This window comes from Epinephelus fuscoguttatus, linkage group LG8 (assembly GCF_011397635.1).
Source record: "Epinephelus fuscoguttatus linkage group LG8, E.fuscoguttatus.final_Chr_v1".
Classification (NCBI taxonomy): domain Eukaryota; kingdom Metazoa; phylum Chordata; class Actinopteri; order Perciformes; family Serranidae; genus Epinephelus; species Epinephelus fuscoguttatus.
Genome location: NC_064759.1, coordinates 3,491,785 through 3,510,991, shown reverse-complemented (window position 1 = coordinate 3,510,991; position 19,207 = coordinate 3,491,785). Strand labels below are relative to the sequence as shown.

General features: G+C 42.3%; 1 protein-coding gene across 2 annotated transcripts in view; it reads left to right on the top strand.

Annotated features, from left to right (window-relative positions):
• LOC125893898 (CREB-regulated transcription coactivator 2) overlaps window positions 1-19,207 on the top strand; it is a 63,744-nt gene that overhangs the window by 31,423 nt on the left and 13,114 nt on the right. For both annotated transcript variants that reach the window (XM_049584880.1, XM_049584878.1), the window contains 7 exons: window positions 1,443-1,469; window positions 4,933-5,012; window positions 5,667-5,716; window positions 6,239-6,507; window positions 11,545-12,014; window positions 14,074-14,367; window positions 14,484-14,684. In XM_049584880.1, the coding sequence (XP_049440837.1) occupies window positions 1,443-1,469; window positions 4,933-5,012; window positions 5,667-5,716; window positions 6,239-6,507; window positions 11,545-12,014; window positions 14,074-14,367; window positions 14,484-14,684 (1,391 nt within the window). The remainder of the gene's footprint in view (window positions 1-1,442; window positions 1,470-4,932; window positions 5,013-5,666; window positions 5,717-6,238; window positions 6,508-11,544; window positions 12,015-14,073; window positions 14,368-14,483; window positions 14,685-19,207) is intronic.

Sequence of the window (19,207 nt, the reverse complement as noted above, 5' to 3'; positions counted from 1 at the left end):
GCTGGTTGTACCTTGGTTGCAATATCTTGTGTGCTGTAAAGTGGTTTGAAAAAAATGAAATCGGCCATCGAAAAACTCAGGTCTAACATTTGAGACAAACACCATCTATTTGTCCAGTTCTCAATGAAATTATCCTCCTAGGTTTTCAAATTAAAAACTGTTTCTCTAGTACATAAATACACTGATCAGCCAAAACATTCAAACCACTGACAGGTGAAGTGAATAACCTTGATCATTTTGTGCCAATCCATTGTTCTTCTGGGAAACCTTTGGTTCTGGCATTTATGTGGATACCACCTGACATGTTCCACCCACTCAAACACCGTTGCAGACCAAGTACCCCCCCTCATGGCAACAGTACTCCCCAATGGCATTGCCCCCCCCCCCAGCAGGATAATGCACCATGCCACACTGCAAACATGGCTCAGGAATGGCCTAAGGAATGTGACAAAGACCTCAAAGTGTCAACCTGGCCTCCAAATTCCCCAGATCCCAATCTGAGTGAGCATCTGTGGCACATGCCATTAATCCACCTCACAGCCCACTGGACTAAATAGATGTGTCACCAGTGCACTGGTGCCAGACACCACAGGACACTCCCAGAGATCCTGTGTCAAGGGTTCAAGACCGATCCAAGGAGGCCCCACCTTGGATTAGGGGTACATCTGGGGTACCGGCACATCACAAGAATCCTTGAGCAGATTGGGACCTGGGAAATTCAGAAGCCAGGTCGACACCTTGAGCTTTATGTCACACTCCACAGGACATTTCTAAACAGTTTTTGCAGTGTGGCATTAGTTTGGAGCGCTACTTTTTAGCCTGTGCCAAATTGATGTGACACAACAGAAACATTTGGTCATACTCAACTGGTGACACTAATTTTGGATGTCCACCTTAAAACTGTACTGATTGTATAGATCTTCTTCTGCTTGGGGGGAAAACGCATTTCATTGCACAGTTTTCTGGAAATTTTACATTACCTCAACAGCCGCTACATATTTCTAGCTTGAAACCAACCCTGCAGGTGCTTCGTTCATCTAGCCGTTTGTAGGAAGGGTTTGTGTTGAAGTTTGACTGAAGGAAAGTCAATCATCTACTATCGTCCGCCTTGAGCTGATTCATATGTGGCCTCTTGAAACCACAATGACAGAAGTGGAAATGGCTCGATGTCTGTCAGACGAGGGAACTCTGTGATCTCAGGGTTCCCCCCTCACCCCCACCCCCCGTCTTTATTTTGGAAGTGATGTGGTGACCTGCTCTTTGTTAAACTGACTTTTCAGGCCTGACTGACTGAACGGCCCACAGGATAAAGATCTCAGTGTAAACAGGTTTCCCTCGGGCTGCCAGTAGAATCAGGATGTTCCAAATATAAACTGGAGCCAGTATTTCCAACTCAAAAAAAAAACTGTTGTCTGTCTGTCTGTCTGTCTGTCTGTCTGCAGGTCAGAGTGATGGAGAGGGCAGAAGAAGTGAGTTATATAGACACACACACACACACACACACACACACTGCTGTCAGGTTTCAGGTAGTTTCCCTTTCAGAGATGTAAACTAAAGCTCAAGTTTCTGAGACATGAGCAGAATCACCTAAATATTTTATTCACAGCAGATCTATATAGACGGCCATTGTGCTGATTATCTTAAACTTTCCCGAGTTTTGATGGAACATGTATAGGCTCAAATTTTATGTGTTGAACTTCTTAAATTAAGTTCAGAAAGAAATTTAAAGCCTGCTGTTGTACATCACCCTCATTTACATTTGTAAAACAACCTCTGTCTGAGAAATTCAAATTTAAAGTCGTTGGAAGAAATTGAGACAGTATAGAAATGAATAAATAAATAAAATATGTGCACAAAGTATAAAAAGAAAGACCATCTGCTTTTATGAATGCCTGAATAAGGCTCCAACTGCAGACTGTAAAATTAATGGACGTAGCAAACATAACTAGGGATGGGTACAGAAACCTGGTATTAAACAGGCCCTGGGACCAAATTATTAAAGACGTAGTATTGATAAGCTCTGATGTTACTGGTTCTGCTATCAATATTAGAGAAGCTCAGAAGATATATTTCTTGTTTATTTAGGTTACATAAACATTATCTTGTACAGTTTTTATCTCCGCAACTCCATTTGTAATTTGCAATAAGATGAAGACATTCGTCACTGATGCATTTTTGCTATTCAATCCAGAGGAGAGCGCTCTGCCTGCTGCATGTGCGAGGGGCGGGGCCAGTGCTGCCACTGTGTCACACACTCGACAACTCCTGTGCATGTGAGGGCAGAAACATGAGCAATCTTTCGAAAAAAACATCGAGCAAGAGTGCATGACATACAGATGGGGAAATGCACCGTGTTCAACCGCCTAGCTCGTAGTTTGTCTCCCATTACCCCGTCCGCCTCAGATATGTTACATTCCATCATAGTTAATTGTTCAATTGTTTCTGAGGTTTCTTCCTTTTTCTCCTTGTTAAAGGAGTTTTTGGGGAGTTTTCCTAATCAGCTGTGAGGGTCCAAAGACAGAGGGATGTTGTCTGCTGTAAAGCTGTCTGAATTTGTGATTTTGGGCTTTTTAAATAAAATTGAAAATTGAAACTGAATTCAAAACAATGCTGTAGCAGAACGTCAATTTATATACTGTACTTATACAGAGAAAGTAAAGCAATATTAATTCTCTTGAACCCCCTCCCAAACCGATAAGTACTGGATCGATAAGCAGTATTGGTAAGTGTAGTAGTATCAATAAAATCTTAACGATACCTATTCCTAGTAACATCACTCATTGGATTGTGGACTCTAGTTTTACGCCTCGAGTTTGGAGGAGAGAGAGACTGATCTGACTCATAGACTGTAGCGACGCTTCACACACAGTCAAAGCAGCCCCGCCCTGAAATATACGTAACTTTGAGCCTTGATAAAATGTAGTCAGGTGAGTCATATAAAAATTTACCTCCGCACAGTCGTCATGAATGATGAAACTAGCTGTAGAGACCCAAACTGTTTTCATACCAGGCTGTAAACATGTTTATTTCTGCTGTGAAATTGGACATTTTATCATAAGGATGAGGATTGACTCGTTGCTGGAGACAGCCTCAAGTGGCCGTTCAAAGAACTGCAGTTTTTGGCACTTCCGTGTTGGCTTCATTTTTCAGCCCTGGATGTTGTTGTTTGGCAACAACCAATTATTATTCTCATTGTTATATTTGCTGACGTTTTCTCAACGAATTTACTGTAAATTTGCTTTCCGTAAGTTCACTGTACCTGAAGAAGTGGAAAGCTCACATTTGAGAAGCTCATACCATGAAAAGCATCTTTACTCTTAACAATTACTTTTACAAATAATCAACTATTAAATAAGTACATCTGATTGAGATTCAAAGCAGGAAAGTGTTTATAAAACTCCACACTGTGACTTCAGAGGCCTACATTGTGTGTGAAACAAAAGTTATACATGCACACACACTGAATGAATATCAGTTGTGCTCTTGGCTGTGAAAGCAGGTCATACTTGTAACTTTCTCACCTGTTTGTGCACAAATTTAATTTGGCACGCAACAAAGGTCCCGGGGGCTCATTCCACGAAATGAACAATGTGTTAACCTTTTGATTTGCAATGTGAGATCATTTCCCCTTTTATTCATTTTGAAACGTTGTGCAGATCAAAACAGAAACCATGCTTGCAACCCGTGCGTGAGCCTGTGAGAGCACTGCAGGACTCGTCAATTTTTCTGCGTTTCAAGGGTTTTGCACTGAGCTGTGCAAAAAAGGCCTTCTCCTACTTAGTGTGCTCCCTGGAGTTGGAATAATCTGCAGAGCATAATACATTTTAATAATCTAGTCCCCCTTGAAAACTTTAAAGCTGTGTTAAAAGTCCATATAACTGAGCAGTGCACCTGCTTTATTGGAGCTGGTTTCAGTGTCCTCTTTGTGTGTTTGATGATTTTATCTGTCTGTTTTGTTTTGTTTCTATTTTAACTGTAACTGGTGTTGTCTTGGCCAGGTCTCCCTCGGAAAAGAGATTTCCATCTCAAGGGACTTTCTGATTAAATGAAGGTTAAATAAAAATTAATAAAATAGAAGTTTTGTGCAGCTATCATTTACAAAACATGACACTATGCACCAACAGGCTCCTCCCTGGAATCAAATCACAGTATACGTCTTAACATCCACCCTCTAGGTGGAGATTCATCACGCTATGTTATTACCTCTGCCAAGGAGGTTAAGTTTTCGCCGGCGTTGGTCTGTTTGTTTGTTTGTCTGCAAAATAACTCAAAAAGTTCTGAGCGGATTTTGATGAAAGGTCGATAATGGGCAAGGAACAGATGATAAAACTTTGGTGGTGATCGGTTGAAGCAAAGTGGATAAAATAATAAAATGGCAGGAAATCCGAGCTGCTTGGCTGAGGTCTGCGCTCTCCGAGTGCTTTTCTAGTTGATTGTTTGGATGGCAATACGATCTTCAATCACAAAGTCTGCTACAGTCAGATTTTTGCTCGATTCAGTTCAGCAGCCTGCGTTCGATATGCGACGATATCAGTAAATATCCTCATTGTGCTTGCCATTGTCTACCTGACGCTAGGCCCCCCAGTACTGCCTGAATGTTTAGGATGAAGGCGTGTTTGGACAGATGGTGACGCAGACGTGCCATGGGAGTTTCAAAATAAAGGCGTATCTTTAAGATAATGACTTGTATCAATGTGTTTTACACCCCGACTAACCCCGAGATATTTAACTGAGGTGCTTAAACACGTTCAGAAATGGTGATGTACAACTTCAGGGTTTGTAATTACTTCTGAATATAATTATATCACAAGCTTTAATCCTCTTGACCCACATGATACTGACTGAACTGTTAGTTCACTTCATCACTCGACAACATCCAGAGAAAGTTCAGCACGTTTGTATATTTACAGACTTCATTGTTTTGTCCCTCAGTGTTTCCGTACCCTGTGCCCCCCATTGAGGAGAATATGTTGGATGAGGGGAAACTGCTCAAACCCTGGGACACCAAGAAGGTAAAAGCATTAAAAGATATAATATTTTTTTGTTTTATTATCTCTAAGCAGTGTTTTTAATACATAATATACAGTCTCTTTGCAGATTATTTTTCACATCAGTTCTTTAGTCAGCAGCTGTTAAACATTTAGATTCTTGGCAGGTGTGTTAAAAGTTTTAGTGTAACCTCAAACTGAAATACAGAAACATCATGTGATCGTTCTAGTTTTTATACTCTTATTTTTTTAATTTTATTTTATTTTATTCACAAAAAATGTCTTTGTCCAAAAAATGCAATGTTTAACCTTAATTCTATCATTCAGTGTGTGAGAATCAAGTGTGTAAAGATTTTTTTTTTTTGTTGTTGTTATTAAATCAGGGGTCCAGAGTTACTTTTTATACTGGTTGCACTGGTTCGCCTAACTTTTTCATTTAGGTGCACCCAAGAGTTTTCACTCTTGGGTGCACCTTAACTTTGTTTAACTTTGATTAACTTTGTTTGCACATTACCAGCATCAAAGCAAGCGGTGTGGTGCAGCCAATAAAATGGATTAGTTGCACTAATTGCCTTCTGGAGACTGGATGAAATATAAAAGCACTTCACACTCTTCACACTGATTATGTATTTAAAGAAACAGAAAGAGAACTGATTTTTTTTATTTTTCTCTCTCCAGTTGCCTCTTCTGACTTCCCGACCCAAATCCTGTGAAGTTCCTGGTATCAAGTAAGTCTAACACCACTAAACACACACATGCATGCTTTATTCATACCACATCGCACACCGCATGATGTCACATTTCTTTGTAGTGGCCTGAAATTCGATTCATCCTTTTGTGCCAACACAAAGATTGTGTCGGGGTTCTTTTACTTTTGAACCCCTGCAGGTAGTAATTAGTTCCTCTGCTGCTTCTGTTTTCCTCATCTTGAACTCTTAAGAAAACCAGACAGCACCATTTATTCACTGTTCTCCTCAGCCTGTAACAAAGATCATCAGAGTACTGTGAAAGCTTTGGGGCACTCATGCCTTAAAAATTAGGAAGAAAGACATTTAATTATGAAGATGACGAAATGGGAGGAGGGTTTATTTAAGATTCAAACTGCAGTTAAGTATTTATGGAGCAATGAATTATATCAGACTGCTTCCTGTGATATTAATGCTGAAACTACCAGATTAAATTTTCAAACGATCCCCTCCCAGCTTGTTTTAATTCCTGGGTAGATCTTAACGTCCTCTGTTTGCTCTCAGCATCTTTACGTCCCCGGAGCAGCCGTCCACGCCGGCTCACGGCGTCCCATCGGCCCTCAACACCGGCGGCTCCCTGCCTGACCTGTCCAGCCTCCACTTCCCCTCCCCACTGCCAACACCACTTGACCAGGACGAGCCGGGCTACCCAGGATCCTCGTCTCTGAGCGGGGGGAGCAGCACGGGGAACCTGGCCTCCACCCTCACTCAGCTGGGCATCAACGCCGCCAACGCACAGGGAGGCAACGGCAACTTCCACCACCACGCACCAGGTACGTGCAGGCTGCAGCAGTGTGTGTGTGTGTATGTGTTGGCTTATTGATTCCCTAAGATCCAGGCACACATTAGGATTGTTGAGCTGATTATTATGAGTTGTGTGGCTCGACTGATCAGAGTAAGGTGTTGCTGAGTCCGTTGCAGTCTGGTTTACTTTTACGGTCTAGAGATAAATTCATACAATGTCTGGTGTTTAAAGCAGCTACAATCAATATTTAAATCATATCAAATGTATTAAATTACTGACAAGTTCAACATAACAGTTTTATGCAACATAAAAGTTTGCTCATCACATGATGAAATTACATTGTATATCACACTCGCAAACCTGACGCTCTTCAAACAGGTCAGGCAGCGAGCCGCTGTCTCACATCGACCCAGCGTATAAGAAGTAACACTCTTCTTCAAACACTTTCATTCAGGGCTGGACAATATATCAAAAAATATTATCACAAAGGTCTTTTCCATGTTAGTCAATATTTATATTTCTCCTGATGTATAATTTGATAATGTTGCCACTTTGAAAAATATCATGATAATAACCAAAGCCTGAGGGAAACACAAGTTTCATTAAGTAATCTTTAGAAAATAGTTTATTTTGTATTCAACATTAACCGTGCAAACATGGCTTGGTTTAGAATATATTTTGAGATAAAATTATATAATAAATAATGCAAACATTTAACTTTGCAAACATGCTTTATCTGCTGTAACAAAACAGCACCTTTTCAGGTGATTAAACTGGCCGACATCCAGAATTTGTAGAACCGTAGTTACATCGGTAACTCTCAGTTTGTTGTGTTTCCTGTCTTGGTTGGCTTCGATTGACGGCATGTTTTGCAGATCATTTTAATCTGCGCTTTGTTGCTTTTGACTTCCATATAACAGGTGTGATTTAGCTTTTTTTGTCTACAGTTTCCTCACCTTTGAAGGATATCACAAGTTCAGCTTTCAGCACTTTAACATAACGAGCTCTGTGTGTTAAAGAAGCCAGATGTGGATTAAAAGGAAGCAGCAGGTGACTGGGCGGCAGTAGTTCAGTCCAGACTTAGGGTCGCTAGTTAAAGTCCCCGTCCGGACCAAATACAGTATGGACTGCTAGCTGGACAGGTGCCAGTTCACCTCTTGGTCACCACTGAGGCGCCCTTGAGCAAAGCTTCAAACCCCCCGCTTCGAGTGCCCATCCATGGGCAGCCCCCTCGCTCTGACATCTCTCCATGTAATGCCTGTGTAGGTCCTGTTTGTGCATGTGTGTGTATTTCAGGCCCGTGTGTGTTTAACAACAGAGTGAAAAAATTTAATTTCCTCCTGGGTGATAATTACGTCTAATCTAACATGTATATTGTTGCACTTTAATAACCATGCCTAATTCGTGGAATTAGTAGATTAGATTGTTTTTTTCTTACTGGACTGACTGACTGTTAAATTTAGCTTTCTGTTTGTCTTCACTCATATATTAAGGGCACGTCAGATATGCACGTGGACTTGATAAAGAGACTTACATGGAGAAACCGTCCTCTAACTAAAGAGTCACTTTTCAGTTCCTCCAGCAACAGTTTGTAGATTCTGTGTGTCCTTAGGCAAGACACCAAGCTGCCTGGCTGCTCAGTTGTCGTAAAGCTGTCTGACCAAAGTCTCAGCTAAGTAGCTAATGTGAAGGTTAGCAGAGGAAGTATGTGGGTGAGAGTGGATGAGATGAAACGAAGGGGGATGTACGGCAGGGTGATGTTCTAAATTTAGCCTTTAGAGAGAGAATGAGTGAGGGATTTTTTTTTCGTGGGCGGAAGTGGAGTCGGAAAATGTAGCCGTGTTTTATCGTTTGTGAGGTGACTGAACCAACCGCAGGCAGGAAGCTGCAGTCAGCTCAACCTCAGTCTGCAGCCTGACTCTCCAAACCTGAGTGTGGATCAACATGGTGTCTTTATAAGACTGTAAACCAGATGGGCAAAGTGTCACCTGCAGCCCCAGGGGGAAGCTGCAAACCTCACGTTGTCAACTTTAAGTTTGGATTTGAAAGACAGATGTCGAACTTTCTTTTTTTTTTTTCACTATGAAAGAGTGTGAGAATTTACTATTTAGTCTTCAGTTCCCCTCTGAAAACACTGAGGTCATGTCACAGTTTCCACATTTAACTGGCGGTAAAAAAGAAAAAAACACCTGCTTAGAGTCATTTTTCTTCTCCAAAATAATAAATACACAGCTCTCATGATCAGGTTCGTCCAACAGTCCAACACCTTGTTCCAGATTTACTTAGTTAATGGCCAGCTTGACCTCAAATTGGCTGTAGATATTAACAATCTCCAGAGGATTTCCCTACTTTTCTTATTAATGTTAAATAAACTCTTGTTAAATTGAACTAGTCGCCTCCTGGGGATGGACAGCCTGGGAGTCAGTCGGTTTGCTGGTGGATTTACAGAGTGGACGATGAAGTTGTTGGAGGATAAAAGTAAAAACAACAGACTTTCTTTGACTCGTGGGGTTGGCAAGTTAACAACTGTCAGACTCAGGACTGTGCGTCCTCCACTCCTAAAGTGCAGCTGCAGGCCAACAGTAAGTTACGCTATGTCATCTTAAAGGTGTCTCATGAAAGTAGGCGGGGGTTGGAGAGAAAAAAGGGAGAGTACCTGCTCCCAAATCTTGTAATGGTCGAGAAAACCCTGCTGTTTATTCCGGCATTATGTTGACTAACACGTTTGTGACTTGCTTTGTTTATAAATGCGCATGTAAACATGACGGGCTATATCGAGGTCAGCAAAATGATGGAGGTCATGTTCATATATCATATGATAAGTCAGTAACTTCACTTTATTATCTGTTTGTTTATTAGAAGTAATATCATTTTAGTGATAGTCCACTTTGGCGCATACTTTCAGCTATATTTGGGCTCTGTGTCTTGTTCCTGGTTTCAGTCTGAACCAGGTCAGAAAGAAGACATGAGACACAGATTGTGGATGAACCTGGTGTATAAAAAGAGGCAGAGCAGGGAGGTAGTGCAAGGTAAGGCAGCTTGAGGAGGTGCAGTGAGTGATGGCAGGAGGGTGTATTTGGGGACAGAGCTGATGTTTTCACCTGCTGAGATCACCTTGGGACGAGCTGAATCCCCAAACAGTCTATTTTAAACTGAAGCCACGGAGACAAAGAGAAAAGACTGTACTCCTGTGCAGCTCATCAGTCAGTGAAGGCTCATGTGAAGAGTTTTGTTCCATAACAAGAATATGTTTTTTTATTTAACAATAAATTATGACTCATTTTCCAGAGGAATTGTGTCAGTATAGTGACCGTTGAGGTTTGTACTGTTAATTGAAGTGTAGCAGTAATTAAAGGTGACTAACTGATCCATGACTCATTAGAATGAATCATGGATTTATTTCGTGACTCAGCTGCTTTCTGTTGGCATGTTTCATTATTCATGTTGTTGGAGAGCTTCATCGGGTCGCTCGCCTGATTGTTTAAATTTGTTTTTCAGAGAATTGACTTTTACCTGCTGATTTTGGTTGTGATGTACAGTTTCATATTTCTAGGTGTGACTCTTCATCATGTTTTCTTCAAAAGGTGCAAGATGCAGTCGGGTTATCTCAGCCTGCCGTACAAACTGAAAGAGTTTTTTAAGAGACTTGGCTGTTGATCAGTCAGTGTGAGGGTCTAACAAAAATTTGCTGTTGTGTTGTGGGAAGTAAATAATCCAGTTTTTCCCGGTTTTTCCTGGTTTAATATAATTTTAAACGGAATATATTTGTGTCGTGGGATGTCTGTCTGGCAAAACAAGCAACTCTAAATGCTCAGACACACCAAACCAGCATCAAAGAAGTGGCGGTGATGAAGGCCGACTGTTGCGTCAGCTCACGCTGCCTGTGTCTCGGCCAAAAAGTTGCACTTAGGCCCCGTTTATACAACGATTTCAACTGAAAACAGTAAACTTTAGTTGCGTTTTGACCGATCGTTTACACCACAGCAGTGTTTTGGGTGCCTGAAAACGCAACGATTCGAAAATGGGCTTCAGAGTGCAACTTTTTGTAAACGGCAGCGTTTTTGTTTTGGTTTGTAATCACCGTGTTGTAGAAGAAGGCACTTCGGCGCAGGCGCATGGCGTCATGCCGTGGTGTTGCTTTGCAAATTTACACTGCCACCTTTTGGCCTGGCGTGCATACTACAGCGTTTCCAGTAGATTTAGCGGCTCCGTGTGAACGGAGATCGTTTCAATAACGTCGTCATATAAACGCAGAAGTTTTGTAAAACGCAAAGGACAGACTTTTCCGTTTTTAGACAAACTGTTGTTGTCTACACAGGGCCTTAAACACACTGACCAGCGGTTCCCAACTGGTCCAGGCACGATTTCTTCCAAGTCATTAGTTCGTGGCCCAAAACAGTTTAATACATTCAGCATCATACTTGCATTTGGCCATGTTGTTGAGCTAGTTCGTTGTCTCTGTCAAGTAGCTGTCCTCACTCTACATTATCAAACAGGTTACCACTGACACCAAGACAGCGTTGTCGTGTAAGTGTGGTGCCCACCTTCTGGTTCCCCTTGGTTAACATTGTTAGCTCTGTCAGCACTGTTGCCACTGTTGAGTGCTGTCTATGGAGTTAGCCCCATTAGTTGCTAGTCACTAGCTCAGCCACCTCAATGTTGAGAACCGTGTGCAGACAATTCATAAGCTCTGAATACAACATAGAGCCACTTTAAAAAAGCCCCACAACAGATTTTAATCACAGTTTTGCTGCTTTTGTGTAAGCTGAATGTGTTTTGGGTTTTAGACGAAACAAGATTCATGATGAGCATTTTTCATTTTTTTGAGACACTAAACTTGAAATAAAAATCCTTATTAGTTGCAGCTTTACATCACATTTTAGTTTTAGGAACTAAAAACTAAATCAGAGAATGGTTTTGGGTTCCACTCTGTGACTGTTTCCTGTGTTCTGGATCTCCTGACTATTTAGTCTTTAGTTTTTATGACATGTTTCTATTACCGTCCCTGTCTCTGTGGACACTGAGAGTACAGTTGGTTTAATAGTTTTTTGTTTTGCCTCCTCAGGTCTCCTGGCGTCTCTACAGAGCACGCTCAGTAACCCCTCCCTGCAGTCATCACTAAGCAACCCCAACATCCAGTCATCACTCAGCAGCCACTCCTTCTCCAACTCTTTGAGCTCCGCCTCCCTGCACTCGTCGCTCAGCAACCCCTCACTGCAGTCGTCCCTCAGCTCCTCGCCGTCTCTTCCCTCCTCCCTCAGCAGCCAGTCGCTGCACTCCTCCCTCAGTAACTCCTCCCTCCAGTCAGCGTCCAGCGGTAACCCCGGCTACAACAGTGGCGTGGGCGGCTCCAGCTCCTGCTCTTCCTCCTACTCGCCACTGCTCAGTGGACAAGGCCAGCCGTCACTCAGCACGTCGCCACGGAGACGGGCACAGCTCTCCCCACTCATCCTGCCCATGGGAGGGGAGTCGCGGAGGCATCACTCAAAACAGTTCTCCCCCACCATCTCCCCCACCCTGTCCTCCATCACGCAGGTAACGACTACACATCAGTTAGAGGGTCTGTTACCTTCTTCTACCTTCTTTTCTCTCTGTATTAACCCTTGCAACACACAAATAAGCCACATTACCGATTTAGCAATGAGTGACAGAAAGAGAGAACCCACTTTTCAGCCAAGACAAAATTTAAGTATAGAAATGCCAGAGATATGTTCAGCCCTGTTTCCACCAAGCAGTCAAGTTCTATTCAGTTCAGTTCGCTTTTTTTCCATTTCCGCAGTGTTAAGTTGTGGATGGTCCCAACAGAAGCGTTCCTTAGCGTCCCCATGTTTGGTCCCCCCTCTGTTGGGGTACCTAGCACACAGATCTGGTACTAAAAGGTGGAGCTGTGAACACTGCAGTCTGATTGGTCAGTAGAGGACGGTCACTCTGCTCAGGGCTGAGTTGTGTCTGGTTTTGAGGCTCATGTAACCACTGTTCATACTGTGGAGAGTTTTATTAGTAAACTGTAACTGTAAAATGAAAGGATGTTTTGCTGCCTCTCACAGCAGCTGGAGTCTGAGAAAAAAATAACTTCATTCACTGGGCCGACTGCCGATGACTTTTAGGGTGGAACGTTAACTTGTAATGTTACTCAATGCATGAGTTGATGACGTGAATCCATCAGAACACCTTAAAGAGACACTTCTAGTAATGAGTGGATCTTCAAGAGTTTATATATATATTAATTTTTGGACCAGATTATGTGACCTGCATATATTCTAATCCTAACTTGGAGAAAAAATAAGCATCATGGAGCGTCGTTCCTGTGGGCTACAGCAACACTAAACCCCTGAGCTTGCCTGAGAAGCACTAAATGCACAAAGCTGCTATTTTTAAATATCCCATGGAGAGAGACTCTCACTGCAGCCTGTTCTGTTTTGTTGTGAAAATGTGGGCGTGCAGCCTCGTTCTGTGGACGATAAACCAGGTGCAGACTTCCATCTGTGTCACCGCTGATGAGGAAATACAGCGAGTGCTGGACGGAGCAGTGAGTGACAACAACCCCGCCCACATTTAAGAGGACTGTCTGAACAGACCGAGGGTCTAGGTACCATGTCTGAAGGCTTACTGCTGGTTCCAAAGGTGCTGGACTGAAAGGGTTTGGTGGAAACAAGGCTTTTGAGGCTGGAGACAAGGTCCTGCCAGATGCAATAGCCTCTTATTTAACTAAAACAAAAACCTAAAAACACAATATAAAATGTGTATTTTCTGTTTAGAAAATACAAACTTTTGAACATAGCAAGCACTCATCCATCTTTTAAGTGGCTATGTCTCCAGTCTGATCTCGAGCACACAGCTGATAGGTACATGTTTTGATTATATAACAATACTTTCTGTTGTTTTTAAGATCAGTAAACACAGAAAATATTGGACCAGGATTTCTTTCATTAGTCCCAGAAGTTGAAATCTTAAAGGACATGTGGATCCTGCTCTGATCCTGACTAGTAAAACACAAACAAGTTCTTGTGGTCACATCTGGAAGTTGCTCAATGTCTTCCTGGATGCATCATACACGCTTGCAATCTGGCCTACTTGATATTGTCATTTTGTTTCTCAATATCGTAAATTTGATTTTGTATTTTCTGTTTCTGTCCTGAAATAGGGAACCCTACTTTTTCTCCTTTTTTAAAGAGTTGTTGCTTCTCAGAACTTGTCGATGTGGATAAATCAGATTGACTTCACTTGACAAGCAAACTAAGAATGCTAATTTTCACCATCTGGTATTCTGGGACTCCTTCCACAGAACTAATTTCATAACTGCAGCTAACACAACTTGTAATTGTTGTTTTTAAGTGTGATGAAAGTTTGATCACATCAGAGGATTATAGTGATAAATATGCTGTGTTGAGTTGTGTCCTGATAAAAATGTTGCTCTAACTTTTATTATAAACTGTCTGTGTATTTGTGTACCCTGATTTGTCAGGTATTTAGATATAAAAGCTCCAGAGTTAAAAATTAATTTCCCTAAATTTGTGAAGCCTTCCAAACGAACACAGAAAAACAATTGTTGAATCAAAGAATGCTGTTGACGTCTGACCCTACCCCCTCACAGGGCGTCCCTCTGGACACCAGCAAACTGCCTCTGGACCAGAGGCTCCCTCCGTACCCACTCAGCCAGTCCCACCAGCACCAGCCAGGCTCCCACCAGCCTCTCCCCGGTCTGCAGGGCTCCCAGCCTGGCCAGCAGCCCTCTCAGATGAGCCAGCACCATCACCAACAGCTGCACCGCCTCCAGCAGCCGCGGCCCAACGCTCAGCAGCAGCAACAGTCGCAGTCCATGCAGCAGCTCCACCTGCAGAACCTGCGTAACTCACATAACCAGCACATGCAGCAGCAGTTTGGATCGGTGGGTCACTGGAAGGCAGATAAGATTGATTTATAAATTAGATAAAGATAAATATATTTGGTGAGATGAATTGATTACTGAGGTTTAAACGGTGGTTACGGTGTGTCTCTCTGCAGCAACAGAGGTCGATGGGGCAGCAGATGAACACAGCGAACTCGCAGCTGATAAAGAACGAAAGGCCAATGGATCACTGTGTCCAGAGCTCCTCTCAGTGTCACGTCAAACAGGAAGCAGAGCAGCAGGCGGAGCAGCAGAGAGCCGGCGGTCTCCCTCAGCTCCAACAGATCAGCCACAACCTGGCTACAGACCTCTACAACGTAAGTGACTGCAGCACCGTCAGAAACACTCACAACTGTTTCACCATCTCAGCTCCTCTGAAACTTAAACTAAAATCTCAAGTCTTGCTAGTGCCTCCTGCAGGCTGCAGTGTTTGTTACAGCCATGATATGAAAGACAGACAAACATACAAACAAACAACACACTTTTGGTTTATCACCTCTCAGATTTGACATTTGAGGAAAGGTCATTAAGGTGGTTATTAAAGTCTGAAAGGTTTATCCTCTGAGAAGCAGGAATGTGCTCAGAAATCTGTGGCAATCTGATTTTTTTTTCTTAATGTACAAATAAGAATTTTGACCTGATAGTGAAAAAGGAAAAGTCACCAAACAAATCAAGATTCATTCTAAATATCCACAGCAAATTCCAGCACCATTTGGTAGTTATAACTTGAGATACCTTGTCATGAACCAAGTCATGGGGAAATTTTGGTCAGGAGGTCACCAGAATCATTAGGATTCATCTCCTGGGAAGGAGGAAAGTCCACAGTAGAATACGTGATGGAACCAACGGACAGATCACCAACTGGAGGCCCACCTGAGGCCACTAACAGCTGCCTGAAACCTCAATTTATATATTTTGCAATTATTTTAATCATTTAAATTTGGCTACGCAGTTAGTGACATATTTTTCTGTAGCGGGACAAACTCATAGCACATATTTATTTTTGCTTTACCCAGACTTTTAACATCACCTCTCCAGTCATGTGGCTCCCAACTATAGTTAGGAGACCTGGTTTCTTTCGGCTGCGTCAGTAAGCTTTAGGCCCCGATCACACAGAAAGCATTATGCAGGTTGTAAAATATGAGGCGCACCGCACTGCCTTTCCAGTAGTGAAAAAAAATTTGCGCACCTTTTTATTGTTGCCAGGCAACCACAGACTCACCTCCTAACCTTATAATCAGTCTACTGTTTATTTTATTTATTTCACAGTAATTGGTATCTAGTTCCTAAAATGTTGATGTAGCTGTGGTTGAGGGTGAGAGGCTGTCAGCAGATAAACAGAGATCTGTGTGGGTACATGAGACCCTAAAAAAAGAGGCTGGATCATGGGGAGTACCACCAGTTGGTCCAGGAGCTTCTCCTCCAACATGGTTGTTTCCAGGCATGTTTTAGGATGACTCAGGGGCAGTTTGACAACCTGCTGTCTATCGTCAGGCCGTATAGCTCTGGGTATCCAGCAACCACTACCACCAGTTTCTCCTCCATCGTTTACAAACTGTGTTGTCGTGACCACTACAGAAGGCCTCTCAAATCATCTGACTGGACAATGGGGGAAAAGATGACAAAAAAAGAGATGACATGGGGCGCTTTTCTGCTCTGAGCTGAAGTTTTTTTCAACTCAAGGAGTTCAGAGTCCTCGGACAAAAACACCATGCACCTAGGGCGCAGAAACGCAAGGTGTGTTGCAACACAAAAACAGCGAGGAAAAAGCTTCATTCTCATAAAATGAATTACAAAAAGCCACCTCCAGCTGCTAAAACACTTTCTGTGAGACTCAGACCTTAGCCTGGCCTGCAGCTTTTACAATCCAGCAACTCTGCGGCGAAGAATGGTCAGGATCGACCTGATAATGTTGCATGTTTCATTCAGTCATGCATCATCCTGATTTAAGCCACAGTTTGTTTGTCGTCAGCACTGTTTCTGTTCACATCTCTGATAAGGAAGCTTCAGTCCAGTTTGGTGTCGCCATGAATATCATCCTCAGTCTGTTGTTCAATGAGAGGTCTCTGTTGTTCGGACATGGCACATCCAGCTCCATGACCCCAAATCACCCTTTGAACCAATTAGCATCAAGCATGCATTCTGTGTTTGGACGACTGGTGGGGAACACTGAGAGCTCAGAAAACACTCGCTGATAATTGCAAACCAATCTAATCTGAGTTTCCTAGAATAACCCCTCATCAAAGGAAATAAAATAAAGGGGACATTATGGAGCAAACCTTCAGAGGCACCAGTGACTGCTCATGGAGTTTGTTTAATCAGCAGCTTTAATCTGTTTTGTCTCTTAGAATGATATGGTGTCTTTTGCAGCTGCCTTGACACTATTTTGAGTAAGTGTGAAATCATGTAGCTGATTGAATAATTTTTAACCTTTTACGTTAGTCATTGGGGGAGGGGCGCTATGTTTCCAGGCTCTCCGGCCATCCATTTGTTTGTATGTCCCAGTCAAGTGAACATGATGGCTCAAGAACACCTCACCAATTTCCTCAAATTTGGCACAAACGGCCTCTTGGGCTCAAAGATAAACAATAGGATTTGGTGGTCAAAGGTTAAAGTCACTGTGATATCTCACGTGATATCTCAGGAACACCTTGAAGGGACTTCTTCAAACTTGGCACTAACGTCCACTTGGACTTAACAAGGAACTGATTTCATTTTCTGTGGTCGAAGGTCAATGTCACGGTGAACTTGCCTCTGTCCCATTCTTGTGAACACTGTCCCTCAGGAGGGCTTTAAGGGAATTTCCTCAAATTTGACACGTCGACTTGGACTCAAGGGTGAACTGATTAGATTTTGGGGGTCAAAGGTTAAAGTTACTGTGACATGGTTTGTCTGATTCTTGTGAACATGATATCTCAAGAAGGCTTTGAGGGATTTTTTTATAATTTGGCACAAACGGCCTCTTGGACTCAAACATAAACAATTAGATTTTGATGTGCAAAGGTTAAAGTCCCTGTGACTTGGTTTGTCCCGTTCTAATGAATGTGATGTCTCAAGAACACCTTGAAAGAATTTCTTCAAACTTGGCACAAACATCCACTTGGACTTAACGATGAACTCATTAGGTTTTGGGAGTCAAAGGTCGAGGTCAATCGGACATTGCGTCCATCCCATTCTTCTGAGCATGATATCTCAAGTTCCTCAGATTTGGCACAAACAGTCTCGTGGACTCAGAGATTAAAAAAAATAGATTTTGGTGGTCAAAGGTTAAAGTCACTGTGACCTGGTTTGCCCCATTCTCATGAACTTGATATCTCAAGAGCACCTTGAGGGAATATCTTAAAATTTGGCACAAACATCCACTTGGACTTAACAATGAACGGATTAGAAGTTTGTGGTCAGTGGTCAAAGGTCAGTGTCACTGTGACCTTGCCTCTGTCCCATTCTTGTGAACACTATATCTCAAGAAGGCTTTGAGGGAATTTGAGGGAAGCGTCCATGTTTTAGAATTTGTAGCTTATTTGCAGCAGCAAACATGGATTTTAACTGCGACTTGACTGGTCCACAGAGGCCTACAACCGCGAGGCAGTAATTCTAGTTTTTCCCCGAAAGTACTGACGTCATAGATGTCATACAAATTATTCACACTACTCTGTGTTTGTGGGTGCCACTTAGTTACATGAGCACATGTGCTAGAGTCTGAATTTCACAGCTGCTGCAAAAATAGAAACAAATAAAGTGTTTTCATCCCATTTTAAACAGACATTAATTAACAGGCGCAGATGTGAAGGATGCATGACCTCATCTGTCAGGATCAGAGATGTCGTGTTCACTGTGTGTGATGTAATGCTGAGAAAAAGCACCTGATGCTATTTTTGGAGGTTCACTGAGTGGAGGTCATTGTGTACTGAGATATCTGATCACCCGTTCAGCACACAGACACCAGGAGGCATTCTGGCTTCTAACGCTGCAGCCTCAGAGATTTACCTGCAAGTTGCTGCATGAGCCATTTAAACACACAGATTAGAGACTGTTGAAGAGTTTCCTTACACAATATTGTGATTTAATCTTTTGTCATTTTTTAATCTAAAAAGAGTTAACATGTTTATTACATCAGAGGGAATCTATTTCCCAACTGGCAAACTAAACCCCTCTCTTCACATTCACTCTTCATGCAGTTCAAACAAGATCTCCTATTACAGGACTCAGTCTGTTTGTGGGTTGTTACATGATGCATGTTTTGTTTCAGGTGCAATCTAACTCCCTCCATTAATCCTTAGAAAATGAGCCAGAGATAGGGGCACAAAAGAGAGAGGAAGGAAGCTGAACAGAAACTGCAATGACTTTAGTTTGTCCATTTTTTTGCTGTGTTTACTCTCTAAATAAAGGAATATCCTGATAAAACTTAAACTAACAATCAAGTCGTGGTCACACAGCAGATTTCATGTACTGCCATCATCCACAGTGAAAATATCAAGCCTTTAACTCTGTTCTTGAACTTTAGTTGCCATTTTTCATTTCAAGCTAGCTACCAAGTGGCAGCCTCTGAGGCTGTGAAACGAAGCCAATGTGGAAGTGCCAAAAAACTGCAGTTCCTCTTGTTGCTACTTGAGGCTGGCTCCAAAACAGAGTCAATCCCCATAGACCTCCATGTTTAAATGCCCAACTTAACAGCAAAAATAAACATGTATATTTCCTGATTCAAAAATGGTTTTGGTCTCAACATTCATGACAACTGTACAGGGTACATTTTTATATACATATCACCCGTTTACATTTTATGAAGGCCTAAAGTTCCGCATATTTAAGGATGGGGCCAGTTGAGTGACTGTCTACAGTT